Genomic DNA, 24,832 nt, shown 5'->3' on the forward strand with positions numbered 1-24,832 from the left:
ACACGGCAGGTTTATTTTGTTTTGTGTTTTAATCTGCTTTGGTTTCATTAAGGGAAAAGCCTCCACAGCCACATTGTTTTGTCTCTTCCTCTCGAGCCCATGAACAGAAAACCTTCATTCAGTTGCTTCAGTGTTGGCAGAGAAAGTGTGGGTCTTTCGGTGTTTCCTGTCACCTTTTCATGTCGTGAATCGGTGTTCAAGTGCATTGTGAGACAGTTTGTCCTCTGGGTTTGGTAGGTTTCTGTCTCCTCCTCCTCCTCTTCCTCACACTGGGTGAACAAACTGGTACACCAGTCTCTGGGACACGTCAGGCTTGCGGATGATGCCCTTCTTGTAGTACTGACGTATGGAGCGGCTCAGTTTGTCATAGTTCATGGCAGGTCGGTTCTTCCTGAGTCCCCACAGCCGCGCCACGTGAGCAGAGTCTTCGATTTTAAAAATGCCTGGTGGGAAACAGATGAGATGTTTGAGACAGAGGACAAAGTGAAACCCACAGATGGGTGTTTGTTTTTTATGAATTGCCACATAGCGAGCAATGTAAGACCAATTCAGGCATTTTTATTGTACTTTTATTTAAATTAGAAGTCTCATTAACATCACAGTTTAAAATTACCTGCCATGAAAGCAGTCATAATAATTTACCATTTTAATCTTAGTTTATAACTTTTAATCTAGTGTTTGCTCTCTTCTGGTTTGTTTGGTTTTAATATTTGTATTGTTGTTTAACCGTTGATAACAAGTTGACTCCTTTAATATACAGTATAAATGTTAGTTTTTGAGATGTTGTATAAGAGTTACATTTGAAAAAGAAGTGTTAGTTGAAAAGTACAACATTAAATGCATTATTGTGAGCTGTTGAAAGCTCTTAAAATGTTAGGTTTAGGCTCTGAATGTAGTTAAAGTACAATAAATCATTATAAACATATTAGTTTTTGTCACCTTTCCCTTCCAACGTGTGTCTTATAATGATACAGCAATGAGTAAAGCCCAAGTAGTTTAAATTGCCTCTAAAGAGGTGTGGTCAAAAATACTGTACTGATACTGATACTGTAACGTAATAAAACGTACCTTTTTCCTTGTTGAGCCAGCGGATGCAGCGTGCGTAGCTGTGAGGTTTCAGCAGCAGCTCTCTGAGGAACTGCCACAGATGGATGGGCTGACCGGAACAAGAGGAATCTGCCTCGGACCAAAGATCCTCCCCAGCTGAAATATAAAGAAAACATTTTACATTAAAGGTGTAGAGATTTACTCATAAAACCACCTCAAACTTTATCAAGTGTTTCATGTCTGTTGAACAAAAGCTACGTTTTAGCAATAAAAGTCTACTCCAACAATACACATTTACTTTAATGTGTAGGTGAATTGCAGGAATGAGAAACTTTTATATATATCAATAGGATAAAACAGAATGTAAAAGGGTACTCTTAAGTAATAAAACATGTGTGTACATTCATAACATGCATGTTTTATTCATTACAGTTAAATATAGTTTGACCAACCTGTAGTTTTTGTATCTCCAACTGAACACCTCTCTTTCATCCAGGCAGCTGAACAGATAAGATGAATAGACAATTACTTTAAATGCATAAGAAAAAAATACTTTGAATAAATGTTATCCTTACACCTGTTACTCTTTGCGTTATATATTGTACTGACTGCAAAACATAATTGATGATATTGTGCTAAATAAAGGAAATGGACTGTGTTATGAAACATTCAAAATGCAAATTCAGTTTCTAACAGCCGGACATTTTACAATGCAATCATTGTAGGATCTGCACCATAGATAAACGGATTAAATAAACACACACACACACACACACACACACACACACACACACACACACACACACACACACACACACACACACACACACACACACACACACACACACACACACACACACACACACACACACACACACAAACACACACACACACACACACACACACACACACACACACACACACACACACACACACACACACACACACACACACACACACACACACACACACACACACACCTGACTTCCAGATGTCCAGGTGTGCGTGCAGCGTGTCTCCACACTCCGGGGAGCGCTGGCGAAACTCCTCCTCGCTCATGGCACACAGGTCCTTCCCTATCTGATCCATGAAGGCCTTCCCTGCGTGGGGCAGCCGGTACAGATGTTCAGTCCACAGCAGCCACTTCTGGACATTTCCTGTGTTCCACTCTATGGGGTCTATAAAAAGGACAGAAAACATTGAGGAAACTCCCTGCAGTAAATCAGTGCTCCTTTTAATGCTATGTTAAATGTTTTTTTCCTTGTTTCTTGTCTTAAATATTTGTCCTTGAAAATGAAAATTGATCGTATTGTATCGTATTTGTCTTTTTGTGTGTTACGTTACGACATTCATACAGAATACATTTACTGAAACCACAAGTTAACTACTTGTATGCCATCATATTTCTAATCAGTTGAACAGATGGCTTGAGCTCATAGCTTTATGACAGGCGAAGTCTCACAATACATAATGCTTCCTCTGTTTGCTTTTTGCAGGAGAGACCTCGCCCTTAAGACCGTGTACACTATCTACCAGCAGGACAGAAACATCACTGTTAGAATCCAGGAGAACGCATGCAAAGGTCAGGATTAAACAGATCCTGGAGCAGGCAAACACACCTGTGCGTCAGAGAGGATATTATTTAAGAGGTCTGACATCTTTCACGTGATGATCTGTCCACACAAATATCTGTTGATTTTGGTCCAGTAGCTTAAGTTGAATAAATATCCCTCGACTTGGCTTGGTTTTTTTTTTCATGAAAAATATCTTGTGTGCATTAAAGATGTTCTTTCTTTGTCAGTTATGTGTGTTAACAGTAAAGCCCCTCGTGAAGATGATGGACTGCAGTAGCAGGTGTGGTCAATTGAGCCTACCTGGGGTGATGTTGAGCAGTTTGCAGGCTGTTTCAATGTCCTTTAGCACTTCTCCCACCACCATGCTCTGCACCTGCTCCAGGGACCGCTCCTCCTCCTGCCCCTCCAGCCCAGGAGAGAGGCCGTGTTCCTGGCTGTCGATGACGGGGCACTGCTCTGGTTCCTCCTGGGGCTCCATGCGGTACATGGGTACAGCCACAGCTGGAGAAGCCTCAGAAACTTTCACCAGCCAAGTGGCATCTTCAGTGAGAAGCATGTCGAAACAGGACAGATAGACACCACGTTCTTGGCCCTCCACGCATGGTTTGGTCTCCTCGATGTCCCAGGGCTCTCTAGAGACTCTGTTTCGCTCCAGGACGGCCAGGGAGTCCTCTGTCATCCCAATCGGGGATCTGTACTCTGTTCCTTCTGATAAACTGCCCTCTGGATTTGACATAACTGGTACCTGGAGACAAGGGAGACATACAATCCACATTTAACATCATATTTATAACCTGTTGTTTGCATATAACCTGAGAGTTGTGAGCTAAAAGCTAAAAGTTTAAAAGAATGCTCTCAGAATTGCAAAAGAAGAATACAAAAAAGCGTATTTCTGAACTGAACACACTGAAAAGCGTGAAATTAGAAAGAATTAACAGATCATTCTGTCGCCGAAGCACTTACAAAGATGAGTAAATGTTATTATAAATGTAATTTAAATATGCTCATAGACTAAAAGTCTATCTTACAAACTTTACACATTTAACAGTTAAGTATCAGTTTGATAAAAATCAGCTCCTCAAGTCAAAGTGAAAATACCTCCTCCAAATGTTCCTCTTCTGCGATTCTCTGGCTGCTAAACAAGCATTTCTTTTTCTTTAGGAATAAACTCCTTCAGAGCTGCTGCAGGCGAGGGTTCCTGTTCTTTAATATGAGCAGGCTGAGGTGAGGATGTTCTATAAGAACCCAGAGAATGGAGATATTGGGGAAATGACCCTCAAGAGAGTTAAAAGACACTTAGCTCTGACCGGCATGGGGCAAAATGGATTTGACTGAGTCTCTTATTTGTGGGTCAGTGGCCCAGAATGGCTGATGTGTTGGGGGTAGGTGACTCGTATTGAGACCTGAGGCAGCTCTGCCGCCTCCTCGGCTTTCAAGGTGCAGCTCTGCAGCCCTCTGTCTCCTCTGTCAGCTGGAGTTTTTAATCAAGTTAGATAATGTGGAAAGGAGCGTCCACTAAACCGTGTGTTTTGGTAGTTTTATGAACACTCCCCTGATAGCTGTGAGAGCTTGTTCTTAACAGGAAATTGCCATCATAAGTGTTCATTTATGGACGTCAGCTGTAGCACAAGTGTTGTAATCTCAGGCTGAACCTGCATATGGCACACACACTGTGTACCCTCCACAGCTGGCATACGGGCCGGCACACTGCTGTCACACACCAGGTTATCAGTGGCTGATGCCACACTAAAGGAAGTGTGCAGAGCACATGTTCAACGAGTCACGGCTTTATTTGCCTGTACAAAAATAAATTAAAAGTCTCATCAATTCAGCAAAATGATAGACTACACCCGTCAGATGAGGTCATTGGTGAGAGCAAAGTTGAATACTAATCCAGGTGACATCAAACCTTTCTCATAAAGAAAATGGACAAGATGAAGAAAAATTAAAATAATACATGTATTAGTATTAGTATAAAGAGTAAAAACTTGGTCAGTCGCATATTCATTTTGGCAACACACACCTTGACGTACTTCAAGAGCTCAAACTCATTCATTAAGTTGATCTCAAACATTTAAGATGATTATTTTTCTTTATTCTTATGGACACATTAAAGTTGCTATTCAGAAAGGGAATCCTTTCTCTTTTATGGAACTTCCACAATGTTAAATGAAGTTATCTTCTCCTCCCATAGAGAAGATTACCCTCCCAGACTTTGGTCCTCGACCCCCCACTGTAAAACCTCCTCCCGGCCTTCCTTTTATCTCCACATTTCTCGTAAACCATAACCCACCCTCCCTTTCACTCCATCAGGAGTCAGATTAAGAGCCACTGGTATTCCATCCCGGCTGCTTCGTGTCAACTCTGCTCTGTAACAGCTTGCGCTAAGCCCATTAGCAAAGCAAATTTAGCCATATTACCTTCTTCCAAAAGGAAGAGGGGGCACTAGAAAAAGGACACAAACACACACCCCAGTGGAGAGGGATTAAGAGCCTGACTGATCTCTAAATGAGTTTGGTCAAGACGCTGATATTCATTTCAGGAGCATTAGAGCTTGCTCCATTTACTCAGCCTTTGACACCAGTGGAAAAGGACTCCCTCCTTGCAGGCGGCCACCCTGGGAACCATATTTATTCCACATGCTTTAACATGAAGAGGGTGATTATTTGAGTTGAGGCTTCTATCCCCACCTTTGATTTTATATTGGAATTATATTGTTTTGTGAGAAATAAAAAATGAAGTGACCTGTGGGTCTTATTTTTGTTTGGGGACAATGTAAGCTTTATTTTAACTTGCAATGTTCCAACAACAATCATTTCACAGTTGATCTATATCCTCCTTCACATAAGACACTTGTAATGCCAGGAGACAACGGTTTAAATTGAGAGTTGGTAGTCTAACATATCTTTACCAAACTCTCCCTTGAAGTGAAAGTGGTGAAACGTTGCTTGAAATGAACCTGATAGACCATCTATCACTGCTGTGTGACAGAAGTTGCATGAGGTGTTTGGATCAAAGTTAATGAGTAGAGATTAAAACAAGCAAAAAGCTGCTCTTTTAAAAGTGTGTTTAACCTTAAGGATTCAAGTGGAGAAAAAAGAAACGGTCATGTGTGACATTTGAGATCATCTGTCATATAGCAACCAAAAGATCATCAGCGGCTCGACTCGCCACAAAAAAAAAAGGCCCGTATTGTTTGAGTCTGGAGTTAAAGGAGTGGGTTCACCAGGCGTGACTGTTTGCAGTGTGAGCGTTAAAGGGACTTTTTTTCTCCATGTTATTGTTTCTCATGGGAACTTGGACCAACCAAGGAAGTCATTGTTTCCGAGAACAAGTAAAAAGACTATTGCAATTTGACTTTTTCTGGGAAGAAAGTGTACAGGCTGGAGGAAGTGCTTAGGATCTGTGGATTTCCGCCTTAGATATTTTATTATGGCAGCAGTGACATGTGCAGGTGCTCTGTTCACATAATAAATCCCGTTTAGCAGTCTATTTTTAGGTGGACAATTTAAAGATCTGTTTGGATTGCTTCAGAGTTTACAGAACATTACATCTGTCCAAATTCTATCTGTAATACAACTTTGTGATTACATTTCATGTGTCACCTCATGTATTTTTATCTCTGTACTTTATCATCTGCCGATGGCGGATGCATTTCAGTTGTTGGTGAGGTGCACTGGCATTCTGCCAGTATCCTAGGAAACACTAAACCATGGTAAAAACGTTGCTGTTGGTCCAAATTCAGTTCATACAGTTGGTGATGCAGATGATAAACCTCATCCAATTGAGATTGGATCAGAAGATTTAGAGGCGTCAAAAGAGAGATTCATTTCACCTGGTTTAGCAGATAGTGAAGATATGGAGAGTGTAAGGCCTAAGGCAAGTGCTCGTGCAGCTGGATTTTGTCTGGCTGTGTGTTAATGTGTTAATAGACCACAATATGTTGCACATTTATCATTTGAACCTATGTGGAGCAGTTGAAGTTTGAAGAAGGAAAATATATCAGATACTTATGCCACGGCATGGTAAAGCATGGTTTGCTTGGAAATGTTGTTTCTTTTGGTTTAACATTAGCTTCAGTTTTGGTACTTTTTTGATATGAGGATCCAAGCGAGCTGGGCAAGAGGTTGGAGTTAAAAGACTGGAGATCACTGATTAGTCAGAAATAATCCTCATTCGCAGGATATTGCACAGATCAGAAACTTTTATTAAATAGCCAAGTGACTGTACATTTTGTAAAGATATTTATTCAATTGACGAAGTATAAATGTTTTGATTACTTTAAGCTTACTTAGTAAAGCTTAAAGTAAAGTAAAGTTTTCTATATTAAATGCTCTGTGGACATTATTGCCTTAAAATAAAAGGTACAAATTAAGTAAAATACCCACTTCAAACCCCAATTATTTATTGAACAGACCCTATAAGGAGTCAGCACAGCTTTTAGCCGTTCACCCCATGAATAAGATGCTTTCATCTTTGTCCTTTCATGAATGTGCAGTGCTGTGAAGTAATGATATCGACATGATAAATGAGTCACACCTGCACCCTCGAAAAGTAGTAAGTCCAGTTTTTTTCTCTGTATGTAATTTATTCTTATTAGAAATCTTAGAAGTCTTTGGGGAAGCAGCCATTGTTTTTAATTACAGTCTCAATTCTATTTAATGTCAGCTTATCATTTTGGTTTGGGGCATCAAACCGTCAACAACGCCCTCAGACACCTTTTATCTGATCACTTTTAGTTTGGTATCTTCCTGCAGGCATGCTAATGGCTAATTATGCATTTACAGAAACTAGAAGAACATTATCAAGCCATATCAAATGTTCCACATTTAGGTCAGTAAATGTCCATAAATGATGACTTACCAAAACTCCATAAATCAGATCAATTATATGCAATATAACTGACAAATGTATACGTGTGTACACAAGTTTGACAGTCAGTTATGTTCAACGTGTACTCAAAGTGTACTCAAAATCAGCAAATAAAATGTCATGTTTTTTTTCGTTTTTTTCTGAAACTAGTATCACATATACTCTGACAATAAAAAGTTAGGCTATGAACAAGCAAATTGATTCTTCATTTTATTTGACACAAATGTAGGATATTATGTAATGAAGCATTTCTTACCGAGGCAGAGATGCTCTGATGGCCAGAGACAAAGTGTTGACTGGATGAGCGCAGATACAGGGCGCCTAAAGGATGAAGGGCGGCCTTGTGTCACCTTCACTCTGACGGGACGTCCGGGCACCACCTGAAGACAGAGGTGCAGCAGGCAGTGGGCACCCTTCAAACTGTTTCACCCTAAAATAATTGGCACAGAGCCCCCTGCAGCCTTTAGGCCCTCCTACTCTCTTTGGTGTAATAACGCCTAAACTGAAAGTCACAGCCTAAAGCACAACTGCACACTTAACTTCAAGTGAGAGCACCTGCTGGGGTGGGGGTGTGTGCAAAGTGAGAAGACGTGAGGACAAGTGAGGGAGTGCAAAGGAATTCCAGCTCCATTGACTGCAATTGATATTTATAGGGCTGTAGTGTTTACTTTGTGTGTGTGTCTCTGAAGTGCCATGTGTGCCATTAGACCTCCTCAAACACTATAGTTGACCTGAGTAAAGGACATACCTTGGAAACTTGGAAGACTTTTTAAGTATTCAATTACACATTTCAGGCTTAGCTATTTCTGCTATGACATCTGTACTTTTTACAATCTTTTTACTTCTCAGATTCATATTTTGCATTGAAAAATGCAATGAAAACGGCTACACTACATTTTTGAACACTAAACCAGGGGTTTCCACAAAAATGTCAGAGTTCTATGAGCTTAAACATCTCTAAACTTATCACATTATATCATTTGAATTAGAGGTCCAAAGATTTACATATTATAACCAAACAAACAAATGTGGTGCTAATGTGTGGCTATCCATTTAAAGGTGGGGTAGGTAATTTTTGAGAAACCAGCTTGAGTGCGCTAGAACTTGAAAATACACAGCCGGAAACAATCTGCCACTTCCTTACAGAGCCCCTCCTCCAACACACATGAACGCGCACATGACCAATGAGGGCACGAGATCAGTTTGTGCACAGATGGAAGGCTGACAGGCAGGTAGGCCATCCAGTTACTTTAGCCGGGCCGGCTCAGATGATTGGTCGTGCTTTTTACAGTGTCACGGCTTCCACAGATTACATTCTTTCATGGATTTTTTGTCAAAGCACTTAAGATATTCATTGCTATCGGGATGTTAAGAGCATTCCATGGAATATAACAAAAAGTGTATCTCGAGCCGGTTTCTCAAACTTACCCACCCCACCTTTAATATAGTGGATATTTTTGCTTATACTGTAATAAAACCTGACATATTATTAGCAGAGTTTAGACATTGTAAATATTAACTCATTTTGGATTCATCCAGGGTTAGCGTCAGCTATGCTAAGGTGATGGTGCTTCTAGCTTCTAACTGGTAGGCTACTGAGTATGACTTTGTAAAAACATGCTCATACACATTATCATTCATTTATCAAAATATGTTAACTCAAGGCTCACTTTACCAGCAGGTAAAGTTGTTATGATTTCTCATCGTGGAAGAAATCCACTTTCCATATGTTTTGCAATACTGCAAAAGCCAAAAGCACAAATGCGTGTTTTATCTTTGTTAAAGCCGTGACACAAATAGTTGTTGGGATACTGTGAGAATTTGCCATACGACTGAGATTTATCACCATTTAACTTTATGTAATTACGGCTATATTACAAAGTGACATTGTAATTCTCAGCATCATTTCAGTACTATGGGTGATTTCATTACCTACTATAACAATAACAAAAAACAGGTGCATATTGAGATCTATATCACTGCAAGTAGTTTTAAACATCGAATCCTTTCCACAAAGAAAAACCGTCATATGCAATGCATCTCACCACTGATCATATTATCTTACAATTTCCCGCAAGATGAATTGCCTTTCTTAAGAGTATCTAAACCACAAAATATAGCTGTGTTATTCTGTTTGCATGAATCATTTTAATGGAAAAACTGTTTCCTTTAGAGAAGATCTTTGTCTGTGTTAGGGCTGTTTGAACAATGTGTCTGTCAGAAGTGTTTGTGAAAATGCTTTAATAAAGAATAGCCTGTAACTAGTTAAACTGTGGTAACCCACAACAATAAAAGTACTTAAAGACCACTGCATATCTAATCATGTCCTTCTAATCCTGATTCTAATTCAGTCCGTAAGGTCAGTGTTCTGTTATCAATGCACCAAATCCTAAAGTACATTTTCCTTTTTCAGTTCCTGGAAATGTTTTTCTTTTCTTTTACCTGTGAGGCAGTAGCTGTGGGTTTGGTTAGCCGCAGAGTCTGAATGGGCTAATTGTGAGATGAAGAGAGGGTGTGCACAAACTGCGTCAAGGCTTCTTTGCACTCAAGTGTTTGGAGACACACCAAATCAAACGATGACAACCTCCTTTCATCAATTTAATATGACATAGTGCATGTACGTGAGTGAACCCATGTGTGTCTCTTTCAATCAGAAATAACATTAGTGCATTTTGGTGTGATAAGCTTACAATCACAAATGTATAAATTATGGCTTGACGCCTTGTAATTAAAATAAGTGTACCGCATTTCAATCAAAGATATATTTGAGAAGGTAACGTCTGTTTGCTTTTGGCTTTGCTCACATCCAGTCGATCTACAACATTTGCATGGCAGTTTCTTTAACAAGTGTCTGACCCCGTTCTTGCCTGAATAATACATTCTCTGGCTTGAACACAAAGAGCGACAAGAAGCAACAGTCTAGATGTCAAATACAATCGGTCCACTGTGATCTTGAAATGAGTTATGCTTGAACAGGTGTCTGTAAACAGATGTTAAAGACCGATCTGAGCTGTTTTAGCAGTCAATAAACAATATCAACTAAGCTTTGTTGAGTGGATAAATGTCAGAAAAAGAAGATGAAGTGAGTATGTCTCCGACTTTAGTTATGACAGCTCTTTCAACTGTTTTGGGGGATAATGAGGAAGGAAAGTTAGTTAGTGAAATGAACTTCACTTTCAGGTTGCATCACATCAGGCATTCAACAAAACACCTGCAGTGGACCGAACACATCCAATTATTAAACATATCTAATTTCAGAAATACAATGTAAATAAGCCCTATTAAACGACTTCCTCTTGGCAGAGAGGTTTCTTAACAGTAATGCATAACGTTTTTCCTCTCAAGAACAGTTTGAGATCTATTTCCTGATGATCCACTTCAACAGCTGGGCAGTGTGCCAAAGCTTTACGCTGCCTGTAGAACAGTTAGTGCTGCAGAAACTTGCCTGATCCTGCAAAAAAAACAAAAACAGATGTGAGGCCAATCTCACATGATACAAGGGATTGTGTGTATTGTTATATATAATATATAATATATTATAATTGACAGACATGACATGCATTGGTGGAAGTGTGCGGAGGATCATTTGAGATGTTTCTTTTTTTCACCTGTTAATAGAGGGAAATTACAAATATAAGCAAGCTCAAAAAGGAATTTTAATCAGAAATATTGATGTTTGTTAGTTTTTGGCTGATCAATAACACAGTGCATTTAAAAAAAAGGTGTATTTGTGAGTATGTGTCTGTCAGGGCATGTGTTCTTTGACACAAAACATTCATGCAGAACAATAAGCACTTTCTAACAAAAGAAAACTGAGTGATACAATATGAATTTGCTAAATGTAGTGTTCATGTAAAAAAAAAGTCAAATGTATTTGAAATGTATAAGCATATGTTAAGAGTTTGTCTGACACAGCTCTAAGGCCTCAAAAGGAACCTGTTCAAACTAATATGCAAATTCCAAGCTTTGGTTCCCGACATTTGATCATTCCTTTGCTCATCAATTTTGATTTATCTCACTAATCTTCACGTCATCTAAATCATCTAAGCTTAAACTGTATTGAGTTTAGCATTACCTTGTTAATGACAGTTTCCAAAGAAGACCAACAGCAAGAAACAGCTTGACAAATGCAAATCTAGTCAACCTTTTAGTTTGAACATGAACAAAGTTACAGTTGGATAAAGTCATCAAATGTTTCGGACTATTGAATTACAATTGTTCAAGCTTGTCTGTGTATTTACTTTGCAATCACCATCCAAACAACCAAACAAACAAACAAGTATTAACACAGTATTTCATTTTTTCACACTTCGAAAGACAAGGAGCTTGCATGAACGGTTCATGTTTTCAAACTCTTCGCTTTAGCCCCTGAGTCCTTTTGGAGTTTAATACTGCTCAAACATCTTTTTCGTAATTGAAAAGAAACGGGGGAAAACAAGACGTTGAAAGTCTTCACGTCTCTTTTTTTGGCAAAGAAGGCCAACCAGGTCTTTGATGATTATGGATCCAATCCAACCAAGCTGACACCTCAACAAATACACTAGATCTCTTCATTCCAGTCTTAATTACATTACTTGTTATTATGTTGCCAATTCCCACAAGAGAAGACATAAGACCTTCCTTGCTGACCTCAGTCTATATTGGTAAGTGTATTATTGTCCATAGTCTAATACTATCATCTGAATATGACACTAAAAGTATTCTTTACAAAACAATCAAAAGAAGATTAGAGACATTTCGTTGCAGAATTTAATTAAAAAAACTCTCGAAAACGTATGAATCTGGTTTTAGGACAATTAAGCAAGTAGGTCATACATTATAGTGCATTTATTTAAAAATAATAACTAGGAAAATGCCAGGTTAATATTAACCTCTGTGTCCCTGGTTGTCAAGTCAAGCTTTAATAATAATAATAATAAATTGGATTTATATAGCGCTTTTATAGTACCCAAAGACGCTTTACAATATGAGGGGGGGGGGGGGGGGGGGGGGGGGTAGATAGACTGGGGCAGGTAGACAACAGACTAAGAAAAAACAACAAAAACGACAAAACAAAACACAGTGGCAGTCAGGAGGAGGTCGAAAATGAGTGGGGGGGTGTTTTTACGGATAGAGAGAGGTGAAAAGATGGGTTTTGAGGCGGGACTGGAACAGAGTGAGGGACTCGGACTCACGGAGGTCTTGGGGGAGGGAGTTCCAGAGTTTTGGGGCGGCCACAGAGAAGGCTCTGTCTCCAAAGCTCCGGAGATTGGCAGTGGGGGTGGAAAGCAGGCCGGCCGAGGTGGATCTGAGGGTCCGGGGAGGATGGTAGGGGATGAGAAGGTCAGTGAGGTACGGGGGGGCCAGATGGTGGAGGGCTTTATAGGTAAGGACCAGGAGTTTGTAGTTGATGCGGTGAGTAACGGGAAGCCAGTGTAGTTCTTTGAGGACCGGGGTGATATGGTGCCATGATTTAGTGTGGGTGAGAAGTCTGGTGGCTGCGTTCTGAACACGCTGGAGTCTACTGAGGGAGGTGGAGCTGATGCCGTATAGGAGGGAGTTACAGTAGTCGAGGCGGGAGGAGATGAAGGCGTGAATGAGTCGCTCAGCTGCGGGGCGGGTGAGATAGGGACGGATTTTGGCAATGTTGCGGAGATAAGCTTTGACATTGCTATACATTTTCCTGGTATTACTTTGCATACCATTAGCTGCTGGTAAAATGAACAACCTTTTTCAAACATATTTAACATGTTAGATTTCATATAGGACTCACTAATGCATTAACTAATGCACATATGTGCATGTGTATGCTGCTTAATATTCTCTCTCCTTTTACCTTTGCTTTGATCTCCACCAACTCCTAACTATCTGTTTTTCTAGCTGCAAAGAGTGTGCGAACCCCAACAGTAAAGTTGTCAAATAGCTAAACAATGAGTTTGAATAAACTACATAAATCACAATGAGACGGTCACAGACTTAAATGTCTTGTACGTTTTATGTTAAAATATTGAAGAATTAAACTTGAAATACAATGTTTCAGGTACTGGAATTACAGGTACTGGAAGTATTTTTATCTTGTTGAATAACCCATCATTGGTAGCCAATATTTACATTTTGTAATCTCATAACATATGTTGCATTGCTATACAGGCTAAATATTGCTATCATGGAGTGTATACAATTGTAAAACTTGGCTCCTGGACAAGTTCCAACATTAAAATGCTGTTAATGATTCAACGTCCTTTGGATAGAGGCTAGCTTTGATACTTAATGTGTCCCCTTTTGATGCATTTGGATAATAATGAAAATGTTCCTACGAGGAATTGTGCGTGTTATGCAGTATCATTTAATGTCAGTGTCTCCTCTTTATATTAACACAGATTATCTTCCAGCCATCTTGAAGCTCTGAGCCAAAAGGTTTGGCAACAGGTTGGTCTTCGTTTATGATGCCCGCAGCGCACCCCACACAGACACATATTACATCTCTAATCTAATCACATTGATACTTCCGAGGCAGAAAGAGCGCTATAAACCAGATGGTGTATGAAAACACACATGGCTGCTTCCTGTCTCCAACACCCTCTGAACCACTTGACCCATATGACACTCTGTACAGTTTAGGAGTCATCTTTTAATATTTGATAATGCTTATTTTGAGGAAATTAGATCTAATATCACTGCTGGGTAGTAATGCATGTATTCAGGGAGTGGTGTGTGCTGTGCATTGCTGGGGGCAAGAAATTATGTAGATTGAAGTGATGGCGGATAAGGATCAGGATCAGCAGAAGAGATTTTTTAATTAAACATTTCAGTTCGCCTCGAGCTCAAGTATCCACACAACCAGTCCTTCATTAAACATTTTATATTTCAGTTTGTTTTTTAAAACACCCGTGATCCTAAATAAGCACAAACTAATTAAAAACAAGTTTGCATCTTTAACTTTTTTAATCCATTCATTTCTTTTGTTTCACATAAAACTCACTGAAGTTACTTAAAAGTGACTAACAAAGGTCCTTCAGTACATCCACCTCAGACACCTGTGTATTTCATTCCTTCACTCACACTGTGGAGCCTCGAGCTAAAGGTCTGTTTGACTTGACAGATGGGGTGTTATTCATCATTAACAAACAAACGTATTGACTCAAGTGTTATGAGAGAACCCAGATATGATCTACGCTGAAACGAGAGTCAATATTTGTCCTCATTTACTCTATCACAAGATGTCTACTCAGGCCCCATTAAAATTGCCTCAGTGTTCTCCGCCTGGAGGACACACACATTTGTATACTGTCTTAAAGTATAACGTTAGTCATGCATCTTCACACTCTTCTGAAAAGACCAAAAGTAAAGACAGCAAAAAAAGAGTAAGCATAAATTAAATTAGTTTGGAAATAGTTTAAATTATGAGTGGGTTTAAAGAAATAATGTTATTATTGTTGCTTTTCGATTAAATTATTGAATAGCAACAACTTGGAGTATTGTATTTGGGAATTATGATATTGCGATAAGATTACTATTATATATAGTGTTTTTTATTCATTAGTTTCAGTATTTGAAACTAGAATATTTAGTTTGCCCTAATTATATAATAAGAAAATCGTACAGTCTCAAACTTATCAATTACAGCATATTCCTGCATGAGTGTATGATCTCTCTTTTTGTGTAATGAGACATTGTTGGGAAATGTGTTGCCTGATGCAGCAACTGGGAGCTCATGATAAATAACAATGTGGAGGAGCTTTTTAGTGGTGAAAGTGTGTTCAAAAGACCAACCCATAGATATTTGTGCAAAATATGAACCTTTTGGTCCAGAATGACCTGGGGCATCCTCCAACTCATAACATCACAGCCCCATTTAGTTATGTCAAGTTACATTGTCTCTTCAATTCAAAGAGCTCTGACAAGTTTTTGATTTTTAACTCAGCTTTTCTAGTTTTAGAAGGTTAAACTTACATTTATTCACTGTCTTGACAACTTAAACATTTTGTCACATTGACTCAACTTGCCTTAGCAAGTTATCAGTTGAAAAAAGAAACAAAAGAAAAAGGCGGGAAGGCAGGTTTGAGAGCGACAGAACAAAATGTATGCTTCCACATTTGAGTTTAAAAAAAAAAAACTCCTCCCTAAACTGAATGCAATGTTTAAGCATGGATGTAATTAACTGGTATATCCTGGTATATCATTTTTGATCTAAATGAGAGGACTACTGCCGCTGGCGGAGGAACTCTGTGAACCTGCAGCGGTGATCCAACGGAGGCGGAGTGATACGTTAACCTACAGTCTGAAACACCGGCTAGGACCGTTACGGTTACGGAGGGCATTTTATTTCTGCTGCAAGACAGTAAGGAGGTAAGTTTTAATGATTTCAAAACCTTTAATTCTTTGCCTGCTACTACTACGGTTTGAAAGAAATAAAGAGTATGAAGTTATCTGTGGACGTTGTGCTTACTAATATTGATAGAAAGCTCAAACATATTAAAGTGTAAGCAAATGGGTTTGTTTTTAACTGTTAATATTTGATTTTAATTATGAGCTACTAAAGTTATTAATTTACTTCGACATTTAGGTTTGCTTTGACAATTAAGTGGTAAGTGTGCTAGCTTAAATTGCCATTAGCAATGTTCGCTGTCAGCTAGCTACACAGTCAGAGATAAGGGAGCGATACTGTGTCACTTTTAATGGCTGTGCGTGCACTTTGGGTTTAATATTGACCAGTAAAAAATACAATTTATTATGAACTGTATACACTTCAAGACGTGTAATAATGTGGCGCATGCTGCAGACCCTGGAGGCAACTCTACCTGGTCTCCTTTTTTCTCTCCGCTCTGCGTTTATGTATGTGTGGGGGGGGGGGGGCAGGGCAGAGGAGACACGGAGACGACATTAGCCGCGTTCACACTGCGGTACTTTTCCCACAAAGGTTCATGCGAACTCTTTAGTTCGCATGAACTAAGTACAGATCGCGTTCACACCAGAAAAAGTCCCTGGGGGTGGATTATGAAGCCGCTGACGTCACTTCTTCTTCTTCTGCTTTGGGTTTACTGGCAGGCCGCAAACCACTTCACGGCGTATACTGCCGCCCAAAGTCCCCGGAGTTGGGGACTGGCTGCTGGGACTCCCAGCAGCTTCTACTGAAGCCTTCCGAGTAAATCGCCAGAACGCCTACACCTCCTCATCTCCACCGCTCCCATGTTTTATTTTGTGTTGCCATAAATTAGTCTCTGCGTTTCTGCGCTGGGCTAATGCTAATGCGAGGATAATAAAATGGCGGCTTCACAAAACTTGTTGGGAGTTTTACGGGGCGTGGTTTGCAATTCGCCCAGCCAATCAGGAATATAGCTCTTTTCTCACAAAAGAGCCGCTCGAAAGTCCCTGCTCTCTAGCAGGGACTTTCGAGGGGGTAAAAAGGTTCGCATGAACTACTTTTAGTACCGGCTTTTTTTGGTGTGAACGCGATCATGAACTAAGTTCGCATGAACCTTTTGTGGGAAAAGTACCGCAGTGTGAACGCGGCTATTTGTTTTGGGTTTTCGTGTGTCTGATATTCAAACTATTACTTTATAAGTTTAAGTATCATACCAAAATGTCATGAGAGTAGCTTAGCTTTTTCGGGAATAGTGCGGTGCGTAATGTACGTAGTGTGTGGGCATCCAAGAGCAGATGAGAGAGCGTCGGGAGCTGGGTGGGGCGTAGAGAGAGGGATAGCAGCAGGTATGCGGGAAGTCAGGGGGGCTAGTGGAGCCTCACAGCGGCGAAACTGTGGCGCGCTGTCGGTGCGCTTCAGATGAGGCTCCCTCCGCAAAATGAGCCACATTTTGCCTCACCTCAGTCTGCTTCTGCGTGATCTGCGTATAAGGAGGGGCGGCCCTGTATAAAAACGTAATATTAAAAACACAACAAACAGTGACATCTTTGACCGCTCTGCTGCATGAAACTCGCTACTGCTGTGGTATGATTTGAAGACATAGGGGGAAACTGCCATTAAAAATGTAACCTGAACACTGGAACGTACATTTGAATCACCCCGAGCATAATTGTCTTTATTGTAAAAAAAATTGCCATTTTTTTCATCTCTGCTGATATGAAAACATAAATGCTGATACCAATATATTTGTGGAAGGTCAATATCAAGGTAAATAACGTGCATGTATTTTGTGTTACAGGTGTGAACGAGCATGTCCAGTTCATGAAGTGGAAATGTAAGTTTTGTACGTTCTCCTCCAATTGGCAAGGAAGAATAATTCAGCATTATAAACAGCGTCACGGACATCATCGAAGGTGTTCAGGCCTTGTCTGTATTTATGAAGACTGTTTGAACAGCTTTCAAACCCAAGCTTTACTTAAAAAACATTTGAAAGAACATGTTAAAGAAGCTAACAAATGTGTGTCAAAATTATGCTGTGATTTGTGTTCATTCTCAGAGCCTAGTGACATTAACACATATTTAGCTCATTTAAAGACTCATTTGAGGAACAGGGAAACAGTTAAATGTCCATTCGTAGACTGCTCATTCAAGTCGAGTATACTATCAACCTTTACTGCTCATAGAAGCCGCTATCATAAATGTTCCACCCTAAATAGTCTTAGACCAGGGCTTTGTGTACAGCATGGACATACAAATACTGTAATCGGGGAGGATTCTGTTTCTGATACTGAGGCATCACCTTCATATGATTCTCTACCTGGTGCTGAAGGTCTTCTTGAAAATAGAGAGACCATTAAAAATAAGTTTGCATCCTTATTCCTCCGCATGCAAACCATTTTACATGTTTCTAATTCAGCAATACAGGAAGTAATTGATGAGTTATTTGACATTGGAGAACTTGCTGATCAAAATATCAAAGAAATTATACAGAAGGTTCTGGAGGAAAATAACTGTGTAGTTGATGCCTCTGTTGTTACAGAATTGTCTGATGAAATACAATCTTTAAACCCACTGACATTTCTTTCAAGACAGGGACCTTTGGGCACAGAGCGTAAAAGGCAGTCATTTTATAAAAAAAACTTTACAGTCATTGAACCCGTCGAGTATGTGCTAAATGTACAAGAAAAAACCATTCATTTGTTTATGTTCCTATTTTAGAGCTGTTAAGTAAGTTGTTTGAAAGAACTGAGATTCTTCAATCATTACAGAAGTCAACGGGAAGACGGGAAGGTCATTACAGTTCATTTCAAGATGGTGAATACTTTAAAGAAAACAAACTTCTCACTGAAGAATTAGGAATTGCTCTTGGCTTATACATTGATGATTTTGAAGTTTGTAATCCGTTGGGGACTTCAAAAAAGAAACACAAAGTGTGTGGCATTTATTGGGTGTTATCCAACATACCATTAAAATTTAGATCAACATTATCATCAATTTATCTAGCTATATTGTGCAAAACTGTACACTTAAAACAATATGGTTACGGCAAGGTTTTGGAACCACTGATAAGAGATCTTGAGCATTTAGAGACCATCGGTATATTTGTACAAGGACTTGGTTCTTATGTGAAAGGTACTGTTTTGTATGTGTCTGCTGATAACTTAGGTGCACACTCACTTGCTGGATACCAAGAGTCTTTCAATGTGGAGAAATGTTGCAGATTTTGTTTGGCTAGCCGTGCAGATATTCAGAAGTATGATGTCAGAAGTGGGACTTTTACTTTGAGAACACCACATTTGTATGATGAAGCTGTTAATGTGCTCAAGACAACTGATGCCTCATGTGTTGATGGTTTAAAAAGAGACTGTCCTTTAAGAAGACTTGCTCACTTTCATCCTGCAAAAGGGTTTCCACCTGATTTTCTTCATGATTTGTTCGAAGGAATTGTACCTGTGGAACTGTGCATGTGTCTTTCAGATCTGATTGCTAAAAAGTATTTCACTTTGAATGACCTTAATGAAAGGATAGGATCATTCCCTTTTCAGTTTAATGACAAAACTAACAGGCCTCAAGCAATACATGCAAACTTTTCCAAAAATGGAACTATTGGTGGCAATGGACATGAGAACTGGGCACTTTTGAGATTCCTTCCACTGCTGATCGGCCACCGAATTCCAGAAAGTGAAAAAACCTGGTCTGTGATCCTTGAACTGAAAGACATTGTGGAGCTACTATCCAGCCCCTCATTCACAACAGAAACCCTGTGCTACCTACAAGCAAAAATCTCTGACCACAGACAGTTGCTATTGGAAATATTTCCTGGTACAAGATTACGTCCCAAGCATCATTATCCTGAACATTATCCTGTACTGATCAAGAAATTTGGTCCACCAATTGAGTTCTGGACAATAAGATTTGAGGCCAAACATTCTTTCTTCAAACAGGTGGTTCGCAATACTGGCAACTTCAAAAATATTCTGCACACTTTAGCCACAAGACATCAGCTGATGTTGGCATATTATTTGGAGATGCCAACAATTTTCAAACCAAGCATTGAGACTGGGAAATCATCAATCGTATCTGTGGACATCTTAGATGTTGCTATCAGAGAGGCCTTAAGGAGTAAGTTTCAAGATCTGAACTCTGTTTCTCTCACCTCCACTGTTTACTTAAATGGGACAAAATATTCGAAAGGAATGGTGCTCTCAGTTGGACGGACAAGTGGACTGCCAGATTTTGGGAGAGTACTCGATATCTGTGTAGTGGATTGCTGCATATCATTCATTATGGAACTATTCACAGCAGCCTTCGTGATTCATCTCGGGTGTTTCCAACTTGCCAGAAGAGACCCTGCAGTGACTGTGGTTGTCGAGCCTGACAATCTGAATGACTACACCCCTCTTGCTGCATACCTTGTGGAAGGAAAGCTGCTTGTCACTCCAAGGACATTCATGTTAAATTAAGGTAAAGTTGGACTGGGAAGTGTTTTTTTAGTGTCTTCCGTAAATTGTATTACGTGCAACTTATTTTCAATTCACTTCCAGTGTTTATTTCCTGATGATAAAGTGTTTTCTATATTGTTAACTGTGTTTCAGCTGATGCAGACACCTCAATGATGCTTCTCAGAGTTATCCTCTCACCTGAAGATATAAGGCGGGTCACCCTAGAAGATGTTCCCTCATCAGTTGATGATCTGTGTGCAAAACTGCGCAACACTCTTGGTCTCCGAGGGAACTTCATTTTACAGTTTGAAGATTCGGACTTTGGGAATCAGCTCTGCAATTTGACAGACATTAAGGAGCTACCAGCGGAACGAGCCACTCTGAAGGTTTTGTTCACATCTTCTGAGGTGGTTTCTGACTCAACACTGGATACTGTAAGCTTTGATTCCCCAAGTAGCAGTCAATCGACAGAATGGCCCGATCCTTTTGTTGTTCCAGCTTTCTCCCATGATGTTGAGTATCAGCTGAGAGCAGCAAATGATGCGTATGCCCAGGATCAAACTGTGATGGTCATCTCAAAGGGTGTGAAAAGTGAAATACTGGACAGACTTGCGGATATCATATCTAAAATCACAGCCTATCCCAACAAAGACCATTATGAAAGTGTAGCAAAAGCTCTTGTTGCAAAGCACCCATGTCTCAAAGAGCCAGGGTCAGGTAGAGGGTGGTATTGCTGGGTATTTAGTTTGAGATTCAAGATGGGCAATTACCGTCAGAGAATGATGGCAGCTGGATGCCCTGAAGTTCTTGTAAATAAAAGAAAAAGGGGCGAGGAAAACCACAAGCCAGTCAAAAAGTCAAAAAAAGGAGAGATCCACTACCTGCCAGAGCCACCTGAGGGACAGACTACTGGGAAGTCAGAGAAAGATCGCAATACCATGGCACTGGAAGTGCAGAAGAAGGACTCCGATTTACAGCTTCTGGGTGAACTGATGATCGCAACATTCTCACAGCGAAGAAAGGAGATCATCGGTGATGAGCCACTGATCTCTGCTGTCATGGAGAGATGGCCTGCATTGTTTGGTCAGAGACAGGTAATCCTTTGCTAATCGAGTGCAGTTTGTGCAATTGTTTACTTCTACACAATATATTTTTGTACCTTCAGCTATAACACAAAAATAAAAAGGGCATATTTTACTGCAAGATGAATAATTCTACTTAAGTTGCTGATAATACTATTACATAAGTAATGGAGTATAATATCATATACTCCATCATTTAATTATAATTGAGGACTTTCAATGTGGTACAACTACTATTACTGAACTATAGGATATTATACGTCAACAACATAAAGCATGTACTATTTCTTGCCGTTATGTTTTGGATTCCTCTCTTTAAATTACTACAGCTGTTACATGGTGCTCTTATTTTTCTCTCACTCATGTAATTTCTCTGTTCTTTTGTCTGTTTTAGCTATGTGCCGAGTTCAGCAGAATCGTCACCAAAGACCTGCTGAAATCTTTGCTGGAAGGACTAGATGCCATGGTTCCAAGTCTGTTGGAGGCTTACAAAGCTGCTGTAGCATCTGGAAGAAGGTCGGCCATGAGTGGTGTTCTGCAGTGTCTTCAGAAAGAGGCAAGTATTTTACAGAGAAACTATTACCAAAAATGTGCAAAGATAAGGATTCAAGCTTGGCTATCATATTTACCTACCCTTGTCTGTTTTCCCCTTGGAGGACACAAACCAGAGCAGAAGAACGGCTGCCCTACTCGGTCTTCCAATATTTTTTGCAGAGGATATCAGGATGTGTGATGTAAGTCACTATATTACTTATATTATACATTTACTTTTCTCTCGCTTAATTTGAGGTTTTGCCATAGCCAATATAATGTTCATTGTTACAATAGTGTGTATTGTTTAAGTATTACTATTGTTAATTTAGGGATTGCAATAATTACTGAAAAAATGATGACCTTGCAATTTGTCGTGTTTTTATTTCAAGTTTGGAACAGTCAATTAAGATGTATGTGTCTTTGTTATTAGGCTCATGGAGAAACCCTCGATGTGATCCTGAAAGGAATGCAGGTTGGACTGTTGATTGGACATGAAGGCCCTCTGCTTGACTCATTTCCTCTGGAAGTCTTCAATGTGGCCGTGGTGGTAGAAGAGAAGATCATCCTACATGACCTCCGAGATGTGCCCACAGGCTTTGCCATGTTAATGGGGGCAATCTACTGCCTCAACCTCGAGTACCCCCGCAACATGAAATACTCTTTTGAGTTCCTTCAAAAGGTCATCATGACCATCAAACCAGACCAGTGCTCTGCAAGAATCCATGGACTCAGAAATAAACTGCTGAGATATCACCTCTAAACAAATGACTGTCATAGCTCCTGGAAGAAGGGAGTTTCTGTTTTGGACTGTTATTCTATATATTGTTCTTGTTTTCAGCAGTGTAGTTTGTAAAGTTTTGACAGCAGACCATAGATCTTACTCTGCATATCTCCATCTCGGCTTCAGTGTACCCAAGCAAAAATTAAAAAATGCCTAGGTCACGCAGTCAGTGTCAGAGATGAGAAAACGTGTGTCGTATGACCAGTGTCCTTGGGGCCAGCTGTCATCCTCTGTTGATGGGTGTTTTAAAAGTAGTGTGATGTCTTGTTCGGGTTTCATTTTTAAGTGAATATGTGTGCAACTGTGCATACCTCAACGTTTCAGGTGTGTATGTTACTGCAGTGAGGCGAGAGACCTGACTAACTCAGGTATGGTCAGCAGCATGGTCATGCAAGTGTATTGTATGGTTTCATTTTCTATTGCCAATTACATTTTGGATATAAGTTGATGTATAACATGTTTTTTTTAAATAAATGTTATATATCTGAACAAATGCGCTGCAAGAATTATTATTCATTTATGTAAACTTGCTATCCGAAGTCAATACAACTAATATATCTAAGTTGAAACAAATGCATTATTACAATCTTCCTAACTTGAAATTATGAGTTATATAAATGTAGAACTTGAAAGTGTGAGTTATTATAATACTGAAATGTGAGTTTATTTGACTAGGTAAATAAAGTTTTCTTGCCCTAATAATGTAAGATTGGTAGTTGTCTCAACTCTAAGTATAAAGTTAAATCAACTTAGACAACTTAAAAAACAATGTTAATACAACTAGAACCTTCAAGTCATATCAACGAGACTGACTTGCATTAATGAGTTGAAACAAAGATTGTCTTCAAGTTGACTTGATTTGCTTTTTCAAGGCAGCAGGTGGACTTTCATTTGCAAGTTGAACTGACATGAACTGTTTTACAGTGTACGACCAAATGGGTCGATTGTTTAAGCTCTTATTACGATCAAAATATGTCGTTTGTTCAAGCGCTTAATACGACCTATAATTACGTTTGAAAATTGTCGGCCTCGAGTGCTCCCGTTGAATGCAAACGTTACAGAGGGTTGTTTATTCACAAATAACCCTCTCTGTAAAATCCTAAATTGTAGGATAGTTTGGCCATTAAAACGCTTTTTGATTAGATTTCTAGCGAGAAGTATATATTGTACTTTTAGAATCCACGTCCAGTCGATATGTAGGATCCATAGTTTGATAGATATTACGAAGATGATTTGAGATTTCGTCAGGAGAACGTGTATATGCGGCAAGCTTCCATGTAAAGTTACGGGTTGATTTCCGGTCTCGCCGTTTTCATAATAAAACCAATGATCAAATGATTTAACAGTGATATCTGCACTACTCATCCACTAAAAAAACATCAGTTTATCCTAGTTAATTATACGACATTAATTGGTTTAAATTGTGTACAATGCTTTTGTGTTTTTCCCATAGGTTTTTCTCTTTCGATTCTGAGAGACACATTTCTTTTTTCAGAGGTTAAAATCACGCCGCAATGCACGTCGGGATATGGTGTTTATGTGATATTAAATCGGAAAACATTAAAAAAAATAATAATAATACTTTATTCCGAGTGTTCTTGCTTTTCTCTTTGAAAGTCATCACATAACGGCATTGTAATACACGGTTCGGCTGCATTAAATATTACAGATCTGCCGTAGATATGTATTTATAGAGCCCTGATCAGAAGACCTTTTGACAAACTGGAAGAGATGCCGCCAAAACTGAATACGTGACGTGGACCATAAATATATCAACAATTAAACAACATCTTCCATTTCTTTTCACACAATACGTCTCCTTGCACTATCAACACTAATTCGGCTGACTTTTATATTTGATCCAATTGGTAGATAGGTTATATTTACACCATAACGGTGCACAGCTGATAGAAAGGGACTTTTTTGTAGTTTTTAAAGATATTACTGATTTTCTGAACTACCTTTCCAACTCCTCATGCAGTTGACTGTTACAGGTCTATACAGGTTCATGGTACAATGCATAAGCTTCACATCGAGAGACTGAAACTGTATTTTCCTTTACTGCTCTGTTTTAAACTCACAATAAAGTGAATAGTCATATTATGTACGATATTATTATGTTTTATTAACTAGACCACTGGTCTAAACCGCACCTC

The 24,832-nt window shown here is 39.4% G+C and overlaps 2 protein-coding genes across 3 annotated transcripts; one reads left to right on the plus strand and one right to left on the minus strand.

The window, feature by feature from the left end:
• Positions 1 to 264: 264 nt before the first annotated feature.
• LOC117446154 (SAM pointed domain-containing Ets transcription factor) lies at positions 265 to 7,822 on the minus strand. Its single transcript, XM_034082163.1, has 6 exons — positions 7,750 to 7,822; positions 2,922 to 3,366; positions 2,028 to 2,225; positions 1,500 to 1,547; positions 1,069 to 1,203; positions 265 to 443 (listed from the first exon to the last, which is right to left on the minus strand). Exons 2-6 carry the CDS (start codon positions 3,355 to 3,357, stop codon positions 265 to 267), a joined length of 996 nt encoding a protein of 331 aa, XP_033938054.1. The 5' UTR covers positions 3,358 to 3,366; positions 7,750 to 7,822.
• Positions 7,823 to 15,740: 7,918 nt separating this feature from the next.
• Positions 15,741 to 23,120, plus strand: LOC117446257 (sterile alpha motif domain-containing protein 3-like). Of its 2 annotated transcripts, none has more exons than XM_034082337.2 (6): positions 15,741 to 15,821; positions 17,636 to 17,671; positions 20,433 to 21,373; positions 21,756 to 21,917; positions 22,018 to 22,095; positions 22,326 to 23,120. In XM_034082337.2, exons 2-6 carry the CDS (start codon positions 17,659 to 17,661, stop codon positions 22,653 to 22,655), a joined length of 1,524 nt encoding a protein of 507 aa, XP_033938228.1. In that variant the 5' UTR covers positions 15,741 to 15,821; positions 17,636 to 17,658; the 3' UTR covers positions 22,656 to 23,120. The 2 variants fall into 2 exon arrangements, with proteins under 2 accessions (XP_033938228.1, XP_033938229.1); XM_034082338.2 differs by lacking the exon at positions 15,741 to 15,821 and adding an exon at positions 20,140 to 20,301 and having other exon boundaries at positions 17,653 to 17,671.
• The last annotated feature ends 1,712 nt before the right edge of the window (positions 23,121 to 24,832 follow it).

The sequence above is a fragment of the Pseudochaenichthys georgianus genome, chromosome 5, assembly GCF_902827115.2.
Source record: "Pseudochaenichthys georgianus chromosome 5, fPseGeo1.2, whole genome shotgun sequence".
NCBI lineage: Eukaryota > Metazoa > Chordata > Actinopteri > Perciformes > Channichthyidae > Pseudochaenichthys > Pseudochaenichthys georgianus.